The sequence below is a fragment of the Microtus oregoni genome, unplaced genomic scaffold, assembly GCF_018167655.1.
Source record: "Microtus oregoni isolate MIOR12 unplaced genomic scaffold, Mior012 000022F_ref0000154, whole genome shotgun sequence".
Taxonomy (NCBI): Eukaryota; Metazoa; Chordata; class Mammalia; order Rodentia; family Cricetidae; genus Microtus; species Microtus oregoni.
The window spans coordinates 32156650-32169402 of NW_024543081.1; the positions used below are offsets into that span (position 1 = coordinate 32156650).

The 12753-nt window shown below is 43.6% G+C and overlaps 1 protein-coding gene across 1 annotated transcript in view; it reads right to left on the reverse strand.

The window, feature by feature from the left end:
• The window catches only part of Fer1l6 (fer-1 like family member 6), a 148753-nt gene that overhangs the window by 69901 nt on the left and 66099 nt on the right, over positions 1–12753 (reverse strand). Inside the window, exons 16-20 of the mRNA XM_041672085.1 lie at positions 12014–12134; positions 10323–10423; positions 7233–7323; positions 5223–5342; positions 3188–3340 (exon numbers count right to left, since the gene is read on the reverse strand). Coding sequence (XP_041528019.1) covers positions 3188–3340; positions 5223–5342; positions 7233–7323; positions 10323–10423; positions 12014–12134 — 586 coding nt within the window. The remainder of the gene's footprint in view (positions 1–3187; positions 3341–5222; positions 5343–7232; positions 7324–10322; positions 10424–12013; positions 12135–12753) is intronic.

The following is a 12753-nucleotide window of genomic DNA, read 5'->3' on the forward strand; positions in this document are numbered from 1 at the left end:
ACCTTCTACTGATAGTAAACAAACTGTGTGTGTGTGTGTGTGTGTGTGTGTGTGTGTGTGTGTGTGTACTTATAGTGAGGACCAAAAATCAACTCAAATCCTGTGGAAGTATTCCACAGGGTCGCTGCTATAGTGTAATGAATTTTCCACCTAAATGAACAAAGTCCCACCAACCTTCACAAATCAGAATTGCTCTCACAATCCAGGTTTGATTTATTCAACCTTTTGAGACTAGAATGGAGAGTCAATAAGAAAAATAAAGAATACTGAGGGGGCTTAAGAGGTGAGTGAACAGCCACACAGCGGGACACCCCACTCTCTAGGACCTCCACAATGGAACAAAATCAGGCTCCTCTCCCAACTCCCTAGGCTTTTCTAGCCAGCCAGCAGGATACCTTCCTGCAGGTAGGCTCCCCCAAAACACAAACCCATCCACCTGACCCTCCAAGCTATTATCCCCACACTGCCCCCAAATTCGCCTATCCTCAGTGGAGCTCTGAAACACAGTTTGCTCCAATACTGAGGGGACTTAAGAGCTCCCTACAGTACTGAGGGGACTCAGAGAAAGGACGATTGTTGGCCCCATTGGCTCTGCTTCCTGATCTCTACCACAAAGGAAGCCTCCCGTACAAGCCTTGCTGTCACAGACTCACACCAGTCACCCTTCCTTCCCCACCATGAAGGACTGTCTGCTTGCTCTGTGAATCCCGGTAAATCCTGTCTCCCTTAGGCTGAGTCTGCGGGCAGAGTGGCTAACACAGCGGTAAATAGATATTCTAGAGCAATGAATAGAAAAACCTGGCTTTCAAAAGGTATTTCCTGACTGTAGACCTTCGAGTCTTTCTCTGATCCGTGGGCACTGTGAAACCCCACGACTTCCCAGAGTGACGACCACAACCTCCAACAGGTCTTTAAACAGGGGAGGTTTACAAAGCCACGCAGCAGACAGCCATACCATAGAACAAACTGTGGGATTTCTGGCTTAGAGACTGTAGAGATTTGCAGTCTATGCCTTTTATTTCCACTTCTGAATTCTCCACGAGGAGCCCAGCATGAGACGGGGTCTCCCTGACACAACCCCGACTCTATTTATTTATTTATTTATTTATTTATTTATTTATTTATTTTCAGGCTTACTGTTTCAGGAAGGGGAAAAATAAAAAGAAGTGGTGGGTGAGAGGGAGGGGAAAAGGAAGGTCAAAGTCAAACCGGAAACAGAAGATGATTTTACTGAGTCATCCTTTCAAGCTGCCTCCTCCTATAGAAGTAACTGAATTCAAGGAGACTCAGAAAGCTACCATCCATGGCTATCCCAGCGGCAAAGGAAAAGGCAGATAAAGAAAACCGTAAACACACTGAAAAAGATAACACAGAGACTGGAAGCCTCGGCAAAAGCGTTTCTGCCGTCTCAACTGTATTGACGCCCTGGCCTGATGTCACAGATACTCTTTGCTCTAATTCCATACGGTGCCAGGATAAACACAATATTCAGCAGAGGGTAACTTTATACCATTTCTAGTATTTTTAGCATGGGGCCTTTGGAAGTGATTTGCTATTTTTAAGAAAAATCTTTCTTGCTTCTGTAGCACTCTTTGAATGGAGAAGGTTAAAGACAGCCTCTGATATTTGGGATGAATGACTTGGGTTAAAAAAATGTTGCCCTTTCTTCATTTACAATTCATAGGAGCAGATTTTAAAAGTTCTTTTACACACAGGACTGAAAGAGATAAGTAAAGCCACCGGGTTAATAAGAAAGGAAAAGCCAAAACCTTCCTTCGCTGCTGCGTCAAATTCCAGCAAGGGCAACTTCAGTAAAGAAGGACTCACTTTGGCTCATGACTTAAGGGATGCTGCAGTCAGCCATGGGTGGGAGGTGTAGAGGTGAGAGGGCAAAGCGGCTGTCCATCAGGTCCCTTCAGGTCCAATCAGAAATCAGAGACCAGAGATGCTGGTGCTCAACTCTCTCCCCCTTTCCTCTTTTCTATTCAGTCTGAGACCCCAGCCTGTGGCATGCTGCCACCTGCACTTCCAGCATCTCAGATACACCCTTCATCCATTCTAAATCCAGTCAGATTAAGCACCGCTAGTTCTGAAGGGGATAACAATGTCCTCTGGGACGCTGGATGCCCATTGTTTGAACACGGCATTTACTGAGTGATTTACTCTGCGTGAGCCACAAGTGTGTGCTCTTTGCTTGAATTTACTCACTCAATCCTCACAGCCGTATCCACGCAGTGGATGGAAAGTAGAATAAACATTCTTCAAACAGATGAAGAATATTAAGAAACTTATCATGTAAATATTTGCCCAGAATTCTGTGATGGGTTGAATTATGTTCCTCCCAGATTCATCTGTTTTAGTTCTTAATCTTCAGCACTTAGATTGCTACCCTATTTGGAGTGGGAGTCACTGCAGATGTAATTAGTTAAATGACTGCACTGGAATAGGATGGCCCCTAAATCTAGTATGACTATAAAAAGAATGTTCTCTGTCTGTCTCTGGCTCTCTCTCTCTTTTTTTCCTTCCTTCCTTTCACTCGTTCATTTTTTATCTTCCTTTCTTTTCAGCACTGGGGGTTGGCCCTAAGGCCTTGCATGTGTTAGGCAAGTTCATTCCACTGAGCTGCATCGCCTCTAAATGTCCATTCATTTTTTTTTAATTAAGAAAATTTAAGACGGTATCTCACTAAGTTGTTCAAGCTGGCCTTGAACTCATTCTGTAGCCAAGGCTGGCCTTGAAATGCCACAGATTCTGGGTATTTGGGATTGAAGGCCCTCATCATCAGGACAGGCTTCAATTTAAACAAATATATTAATTGTATGTATGAATGAGGTTCATTTAAAAATATAGACTAACTCCTGTGAAGAGATGCCTTGGAAAGTTTATACAGAAGAAAATGACAGGAGAACCCGATAGAGAAAATGTCCAGTCTCACTAACAACCAAAGGAGTGAAAATCTAAGCTAGAGAGTTGGGCATTAGATTGAGAGAGAAACCCACATGTGTCTGAAGACCTGATAATTGGAAAGCTAGAAGAATGCTCCGAGCTGCGATTTAGATCAAGAAACCTGAGGTCTCCCAGCTGTCCCCTGTTTCTGTAAACACTGGAAGGCGTTCTAGACATGCTAAACTTCTAAGCCACTCAGGATAAAAGGAATGGGTCGTCCTTTGGCCTCAAGTCAACTTACCTTGAGAAAGTGGGTCTTGATCTTCCCACAATGCTTGCCCATCTGCTCTCTGATCGGGGAGTAGAGCAGGTCTTTGGCAGCAACGCGGGCATACGCCACTCTCTTGTTGTTACTGAGCATCCAAATGAAGACATCCGGGATAGTATGCTGTGGCTGTGTGGAGGCGGAATATGATCAGATAGGTTGGTATTTAATGGATGTGCTTCTAGAGTTTACCTATTTCCCCCCCCCCCAAAAAAGCGCTTCTTCAGCAAACAGAAGACAGATGAAAAAAATGTAGGTATTTAAACACCTGTACAAACTAGGCAGTGAAGTGTCACTTCCTTGAGAAGAAAACATTTTGGTCATGCAGTAGGAATACGTGTGGCTCCCACTGTGCTTGCTGGGCCTGTGTTGGGGCATCTTTGATATACTAAACTACATTTCTTGATATACTAAACTAATGCTTTTCTACAGATTTTCACTGATTCTTTCGGAATGTAGATATTGACTTAACTTCAAAGCATTAGATTTCTTCAGACCTGCATAACATTTCCGGAACATTCAAATGAAAAGACAAGAACAAAAGTGAGCTAATGCCTTTAAACCATTTCCCAGTTGCTTTTAGGAAAGAGAAAACAAATCTAGAGGAACTTTATGCCGGAGATCTCGTTGCCAAATAGCTGACATCCATTTCAGCCATTTGGAGAAACTCCACTAAACTTTACAGAAATTGAAAAAATGAGCTATGCAACAAGAAAATACAGGCTTTCGTTTCAACCATCCCATGATTTTATGTGTGAAATGTACATTTCTTGACCAACATAACTACCAAAATAGGAGGCATAGTGCTTTGAGCTGGAAGTAGATGCTCTGTCTTGCTCACCCTTGGCATACATTTTTGATACTGAAGAGGGGCATCCATCCCTTCTAGCTGATGTGGAACCAAAGGCAAAGGTAAGGGACTCCAGCCAGCTCACAAAAATGGCTCTGGCAGGCCTTGCCCTTCTCCCCCATTCCCTCAGCCTTGCTAAAATCCATCAGATTACACCCCTAAAGCTAGCTACCAATGTCTGTTCTTTTGTTTTTGTTTAGACTACTACCAAGGTCCAGATAACAAAGTGCTGAGGTCCAGCAATCAAAAACCTCCTTTGACTCACCTAATTAACATGCCCAAATAAAATCAAATGCCTCTCCTAATACAGGCTTTCTCCTTCTACTTTGGTAAACTGCCATTTGCTTATTTGCCACGTCTGTCTCCAGAGGCGGTCCTTCGCCCCTCTATGACAAACATCCCTGTCCCCTCTCCCTTGTTCCCTTCCCCCTCTCTCCCTTCCTCTGCCTCCTGTCTTTGTCTCTTATTCCCAGCCCTTCATCCCTCTGCAGTAAGTAAAGCTCTTTGTGCTGAAAACTTGGTCTTGAGAATCCTTAGCCAATACCTTTCCTTTCAAAAGAATTGTCTTCCAGACACACGGCTGGTTAGTGACAGACAGGAAGAGCCAACCCCGACTCAAACCTTCCATGTTCATCAAATCCTCTTGTCCACTGTTTAACATTCCCTGCCCCACTACTTAATACGCTTCCAGGGAACAAATGCTCAAAGAGAGAACCATGATGTTCAAGAGTCAATGGAGCAGAAAAAATTTCAAGTACCTCTCCCCAACACCATCCCCACAACACCCAAAGCAGGAAGGGTATCCACACCTGTGGGCCTCAAAAATGATTCTGTATATGATACCTTTTAAAGACCATTCTAGAAGACACCAGAAAACATTCCTTACAAAATTCATTATTGAACATGAGTTTAAAATCTTTTATGGTTGAAAACCTATCAATGTTCCCATGTTCTTATTTGGAGTTCTTGTGTTAAGGGACATGCTTTTTATTCTGCTGGATACTCTGGCTCTATGAAAAATTAATATGCTTATTTATGTTTGATTTTATTTAAAATATTTTTCTTCCCATCACTAAGCAAATGTTCAACTCATTCACCACCCCCACCCCGGGAAGATTTCTTCCCTGTCTTCCCAAAGAGCTTGTCTGAAGGGTTGATTACCTCATCCACAAGAAAGCGGATCTTGTCCACAAAGCCCTGGGCTTCACTGATCATCTCCGCGAGAGATAACTTTTTCTTCTGTTGCTGAATGACCCCTTGGGCCTCCTTGAGCATTGCACCCTAAAAAGAAAAAGAAAAGAGTTGGTATCGATCTTTCTAGAAGTCTGGGGAACAAACATTGCTTTATGGCTGGAGTATACTGAAGGTGTTTGCAAACTCCATACAAGGACTGTTCTGAGTCTGACATTGTGCACATTGACCACTGACCAGAAATTACACAAGACTGTGGAGACGGTAGACACTTTCTTTGTTAGATAGATGAGACACTGAGATCTAGAAAGTGCAGAAACTTGTCCAGGCCATATGCGTATGAGACAGCATCTGAACTAAGCTTCCTAGTGTTTAATAATAACTGCAATCATGGCAACTAAAATTGTGTCGAGTTGTTACTCTAGGTACTCATGCACTATTCTCTCATCATACCGACCTAGAGATGAGTCTATGACAGTGAACTTGATTAGATTAAATACCATGTGCGTGAACGAGATACAACTTCGAGTGTGCACGCGAGGGTGTCTGTCTCTGTAGAGGTTTAGCAAAGAGAAAAGATCCACCCTGAATGTGGGAAGCATCATCTGTGGAGCTGGGGGCCTAGACTGAATAAACAAGAGGAAGCCCACTGAACACTACCATCCCCCACAGCTTCCTGATGCGTGGAGACGTGAAGAGCCCCAGCTGCACGCTCCCACAACCACAAACGCCACTGCACCTGCCCTGCCGTGACTGAGCGTTATCCCTTCAAATCCTGAGCCTAAATAAACTCTTCCTCTTGTAGATTTGTCCACTGTGGCGAGAAAGGAGACAGATACAAGGCACTATGAAGAGGGTGCCCTTGAGGGTTCGGTCCAGGATGGACAGACAGGATGGAGAGGAGGCACAGACAGCCTCTAGAGAACCAGAGCAGAAAAGTCTTACAGATGATGGAAGCCAGCCACCTGGGACATCCCGGGGGACAGAAAAGAAGTCATCTGGAAAGAGAGATGAAGGAAGTGTTTGGGCACCTGTGTTCACTCTCTAGAACTGGATTAGCTAGTTGTGATCTCTTTTTTTTTTTTTAAAAAAAAAAAGAATCTTCCTGAATCCTGTTCATATCTTTAAAATGCCCCCCCACCCCCACCCCGCCGCCCAAGTCAAAGACGGAGAGATTTTTCTTGGCAGAACTGTCACATGCCACAGTGCCACCCTGCTGTCCCTTAGAGTTACTGCTGGAATTGAAAGTTCAAGGTCAGGTATTTCAGGACCCGACTCAAGAGTGGCATTTCTCGGCTGTCACTCATTCCACAAGGACTTTAACCATCTTCAGGCACGGTGCTCCTGGGCCGTAGCTCCCTGTCCTCAAGAAGTACTAGCATCGCTTAACACGATTCTCAGTGGGAACCCGAGGAATTGTTACTTTTATTTAGCTACTCGGTTTGTGAGAGAGACATCAAGGTAAAAGAGTCTAAAACAGCATAGCCCTAAAAAAGAAGCGTTTTTGGCTGTATGTGTCTATGCGCCATGTGCAATGCGGGCTGAGGCCAGCAGGGGGCAACAGATCTTCTGGAGCTGGAGTCACAGACAGTTGTGAGCCTCCATGTGGGCGGGTGCTAAGAATCGAACCCGTGTCCTCTGGAAGAGCAGCTTTTTTTTTTTTCTAATCACCCAGCTATTTCTCTAGCCCGGGTCTAACAGTTTTAAGAAACTGCAAATTTCAGAAGAAATAAGGGTGATTCCGTCTGAATAAGAAGTGGAACTGCCCGGCTTCCAGCTCATCTCTGTGAATGTTCGATAGACGCCAGTTCCGTTCCTACCAACACACGCTCTTTTCCCACTGCTGCCTCTACCTCATAGAAAAACATGTTATTTAAACCTTGTCCTCGTCTGGCCTGTGACCTATGTGTCATCCGTGAGGTTTATTTTTAAACCACATGCTTTAACTCTGTTCAAAAATATAAATAGCTTTTCACATACCAGCTCTTGCCAGCAGAGCGTGAGCCGTTTCTTATCTAACGCAGTTTGGTTCAGCATCTTCGGTTTCTTTTCTGCTTCAGAGATAAAGGCGCTGAAAGAGAATATCCGTTTTGCAGCCTACTTAGTGAAAACCCATTTGTGTGATTCCAGAGATTTGCAAAAATATCTGCTTTCTGTGGCACAATGGAACGCTGATAGAGCCACAGAACCGAGGCTTTTAATTTAGGTTTTAACAATGGGGTGCTAACATTTCCAACAGATAACTAACTAACTAACTAAATAAATAAATAAATAAATACGGAAATGATACCCAGACCCTGTGTCTGTGTTAGTTTGGGGGAATTTATGAATTTTACTTTCTTTCAGTACATACCCATTGTAACTGCTATCAAATCTCAGAGCAAATTTGCATGAAATAATACAATCCTCTGCCTTACATATTTAGAGCAAATAACGGCTTTTCTAAAATGTTACATATCAAACAGATATTTTAGAATTAAGACTGTGATATGTGCCCATCTTCTTGAAGAATAATATTTTTGGAGATGAAATTTAAAATGTGTCAAGAAGGAGAATAATAAAGGCTTTGGATGCAATTCAAGAAGAAATGTATAAAAATTTGCAGAAGTAACATATTGTCTTTACTGATGACTTAAAATCAATGGTACTTCATTTGCAGAATTAATGTTATGCAAAATTAGTGGTGATATGGGAGAATATGGAAAAATGTATGCTGCTGTAGAAGTAACTGGTTATTTCTTACAAACTACCTGATAGCACCTATAAACATTCTAACATACAGATAATTTGATTAAAAAATTACACTAAAATTCTTGTTCTTTGCAAATAGGGGAATGATTTTGCAAGAACGTATTTGCTTTGGTGATTACATAAATGGAGCAATGAGCTATGGTTAAAGGCAAGTTGAACTTGTTATGATCTATCTACGTGTGAAGATGCCTGTGCTATATTTCTGAGAGCAGCAGCGACCTGCCGGACAAATGTCCGCTATCACTGGGAAGAAATAGGGTTTTATAACTGTGTGTATGTGAGGATGTGTGTCTACAAAAGCAGAGGAAAAAAACCAGTCCAGGAGGATAAATCAATCTCTTTTCCCTGAAAGCAGCAATGTAGAGAAAATGGGAAGTGTACTTTTAATGTCATGTCCATAACAGAAGTATGGGATATGGAAATAGACGTACATGTTATACAATGTGTATGTAATCCTTCAGCAGTGAAAACTAGCACAAAGGAAACCTGTAAAGTGGACAATAAGATGAGCAACCCCACACCCATGCTCTGCCAGACTCTCTGTGGGGATACTACTAATGCTGTATTTCCTATTCCTTTTCACATAGAATAGGAGAATTATATTTGGAGATGGGAACCTACTCGTTGCATCCCTGTGTTTACTAGAAGAACAGGGAACCCCGCCCCACTCTCCAGGATGGATCAGCCCGAGGAGACATGCTACCTTTCTAGGATCTCCCCTATCACACAAAGGCCAGTGGGGATACATTTCTTCCACATCCAAGTTTAGGGGAGTAACAAGGTGTGTGTGTGTTTCATTCATTCTCCATCTGTGAGACCCAGCCTGCTCTTTGACTGTGCACAGCCTCGTCACCCCTCCACGGTGAGAGGCTCGTCCTTGCTGTGCAGGAGACCACAGGAGACAAAGAAAGGAGCAGGAAGCAGGAATCCCATCTGACCTCAGATCCTTCCTGCTTTCTCAGACCTACCAACTACACAACCACCATTTTAACATCGACATGCATGCATGTTTTTCCAGTTGACTGGAAACATGAAGAAAAAGAGGGACCGTTAATTGTTGTCCTCAAGCAACCCCCAATGGAGAAGAGCTATTGAGCTATTACTTGTTTGCCAATACTTTCCAACATGAGAGATGAGGTTCTGAAGCTTTTTAAAGATGTTCCAAGGAAATTGAAGGTGGCACTTGGCTCACAGCAGGCCTGGTGATTAATATTGTTTTGTATTGAAAAATGAAGGCAAATAAAGGCAGCACAAATAATACATTTATTTCTTTGTTTACATATGTGTGTAGATTATATGAAGATAGATACATACACACAAATGCACACACACAGCAGACTATCTGGTGTATCTACTGCCTGACTACTGGGTTTTACCTTTGATATAATTTCATCTCCATTTGCTTTTTAATTCCATTTTTAGAAAATCCTTCATTTTTGCTTGTCTTGGCTGAGTTAATTTAAGAAATGGTCCAAGTTGCTTCCACGTGGGACAAGTTGCCTCTCAAGGCCCTGAGAGAGCACCTCCTACCTCTACAGGATCCCCCTGCTGCTAATGCTGGCTGCACTAGGGACTGGGTTCAAAGAGGATGCGTCAAGAGCAGTTAGACGATGCTTCGGCTGAGGCCCACTGTGATTTCCATCTAACCAACGTTCTCTCCAATGCTTCTCGTCTGTGCATCGTGGTGAGAGCAGCTTGGATACACCTGTGCAGCATTGGATGGAGGATGACCTCAAATCGAAAGCTAGCAAGGAACTGAACTGCCCATGAAGCACTGAATCCCATAGCTAGCCATGTGAGTGATTGGGAAGTGGATTCCTCCTGGCTGGGCCTAGAGATGACTTTAGTCCCAGCTACTCAGGGAGTCCTGTGCTCAAAAACCACTCCTGCATTTCTGTGAGAAGACTGTGACAAGCCCCTCGATGAGGGTAAATTGTTACTCAGCTAGGTCACTATACCCTGCTTTCAAAGTCTCTTATTATATTGTCTGCCACCTAAATAATAAGTTCTTAATTGGGTCTTTGAAGTCAATTAAGTAGCACTTGATGTAGCATTATGGATCTAACTGCCACATAGTTGCTGAGTATCTACCAAACGTCAAATGTCGGGCCGGGAGCTGATCCTGAGGACTTTTGTTCCCTGAAGAATCTTAGCAGTTGGTCCGTCTGGTTTTGGGTCCTCTCCTTTGGCTTATGTTGTTTAAGTGCCAGGAGGGGATACAACACTGTAAAGTGCCCACCCAAATGCACACAAGAGCAGCTGATTTCTCAAGGTCACTAGAAGCTGAGTTCACCGGAGCCGCCTGGGGTTGTCACCCACCTGCTTTGACTGATGAAGTCACAGAACACGGTCTTCATCTTCTCTTCCGGTGCCTCCTCTGAGACCTTGACCAGTTCCTTCACTTCTTCTATGCCTTCTTCCTGAAGACAGACCACAGAGCTGTGGGACTTGTGGGAATCCCTGATCTCCACATTCCAGAAACAACATTTGCCTGTCTTTGTCGCTGTGGGTTTTGAGAGGCAGGAGGAGCCCCCTCACTTTCTTGAGCTTAGCCAGGAATCACTGCGGCATTCCCACTTTGAGCCCCACTTTCCGTGGGTCTAGATGAGTCTTACTGAATTACTCAGAGCCATTGAGTCCCATTCCTACCTAACTAAGCAGCTTTCTGTGTCTCCCACCTTGTGGAAAACCTGATATCATGAGAAATATTTCCCAATTTTAAACTTTATACATAATTATAAAAGATTTCTAAGTCAATATTTAAGTCATCTTTGAAAAGTAATGTAACCCTACTGACATTTAAAAGCGATTCTGAGTATACCAGGCTCGGGGGCAGGGTAGGTTGGACGCAATAGTGGCTATATGATGATAGACCTAATAATTTTACATTTTTCTCTGAGCCAGAATTCTAGGATTCTGTTCAGCATCCCAGAGAAAAGTGGGGTCTGTAGGGAAATGCCAATGTTCCTCCTGCTCTGCTAGACTTTACAAATGCCGCATCTCCTACCACCTGCCAAAGGCTGGCGCCTGTTCAAGAACTCGAGAACTCAAGCTCTGTTCTGTGCACCTCCGATAAACAAAGAACAGGCATCACAGTGGGGTAAGCAGGCTGAGGATTTGGGATATGGCTTGGGACACCTGGGTTCAAGTCCAGGCTGCCACTAATTGGTAAAGTAATCTCATTATACAGAGTTTCTCATTTATAAAATGGGAAATTAATAGGAACCATCTATACCACCACCATAGGGGGAATAAACCTAATCATAGAAGCCACGAAGGGCTGTTGAGACTGAGCAGGGAATTAAAAGAGAGCATTAAAGGCTATTGCAGCCTCTAAGGAATATCTGGTGTGTTCTGTCATTACTTTTAGGGATAAACTATATCTATTCTGTCTGAAGAAATAACAAGGCCAGCCTTGCAAAGTCTGTGGCCTACACATTGTGTGAGCCTAGTCCAGGCCTCTCGGGCTATTTTCAGAGTCCAGCTCCCCAACACCTAGAATTCCACAGCCTGAATTACTTTGCTTTACAGAAGTTGGTTTGTGAAGCTAAGAGTAGAGAGATATGCATTCTCTCCTTAGTGTAGCTTCTAGTGGACTAGGAAGTTAAAATGAGAGCCGTCAGGTGAGCCTGAGGACAGTGAGCAGAGAATAAGAGGCTGTCCCTCCCCATGACCTGTGGGCGGGAAGGAAATGTGACAGCAGGGAAAGGACTAGTTGAAACCAGCATTTGTCAGCATTGTGAGGTGTCTTCCCCGCCTGCATCTGGGAGATAAGGAACCAGCCACTTGTTAGGTCCTGGAAGAGCAAATGGCAAAGAAGGGATTCTGATTTGGATAGTTTGATTTGCATTCCAGGGGTTTTGCAAAACGTTCTCATTCCTCTGGGTAATGGTGATAGAAGCCATGAAATAAGTACAGTAGCCCCAATTCAGGGATGTTTCACCTGAGGTCAAGACCCTGGTTGAATATAAAAGCATATCTTTATCCCAGTTCCCCAATATGCCACCTACCAAGAGCTCAGCCATTTTCCCCAGCATGTTGGACCAGTGCAGTCTGAATGTCTGGTCTCCCCAGGAACTGATGAAGGAGACACAGGGCTTCTTGGCACCAAAAGGCAAATAGTTGTAATTTCTGTGAAGGCACATGAGGTGTGGAAGTCAGGTATAATCAGTGGTTTTCAAGCAATTCCAGAGGTTTGTTTAGATTTTATGTGTCCTTCAGGGGTGCAGAAGGGTGGGGGCAAAGCTGCTAGTGCCATCCTTAGAATATAATTGGAGATCTGTGGACAGTGAGTGATGAGTTAGGTGCTGCCATGGAAGGGATTGAGAGCTGCCACCAAACCAATGCCGAGATCCCAAGTGCTGTGGAAGCTGGAGGAGAAAGAGTTCAAAACCATTCTCAGCAACATAGTGAGTTTGAGCACAGTCGCCCGGGCTACATGGAACTCTCAAAATCAAACAGACAGAAGACATTATTCTCAGACATAGGGTAAAACTTAGAAATCGTCACCAGTGTGTAGAATATGTTGGACAAATCTTCCTTAACAAGATTACTTTTGTAAAATGTATATTCTGAGCACGTTGTATTGTATATATTACTAAAGGGGATACAGGCATACACCCCAATCTAAACCAGTACTTGGTGGCTTAGCACCATTCTTTCATCTGTTTGTCCATCCATCCATCCATCCATCCATCCATCATCTATTCATCCATCCATTTATCCATCCCATACTTGGTGGGCACTGGTG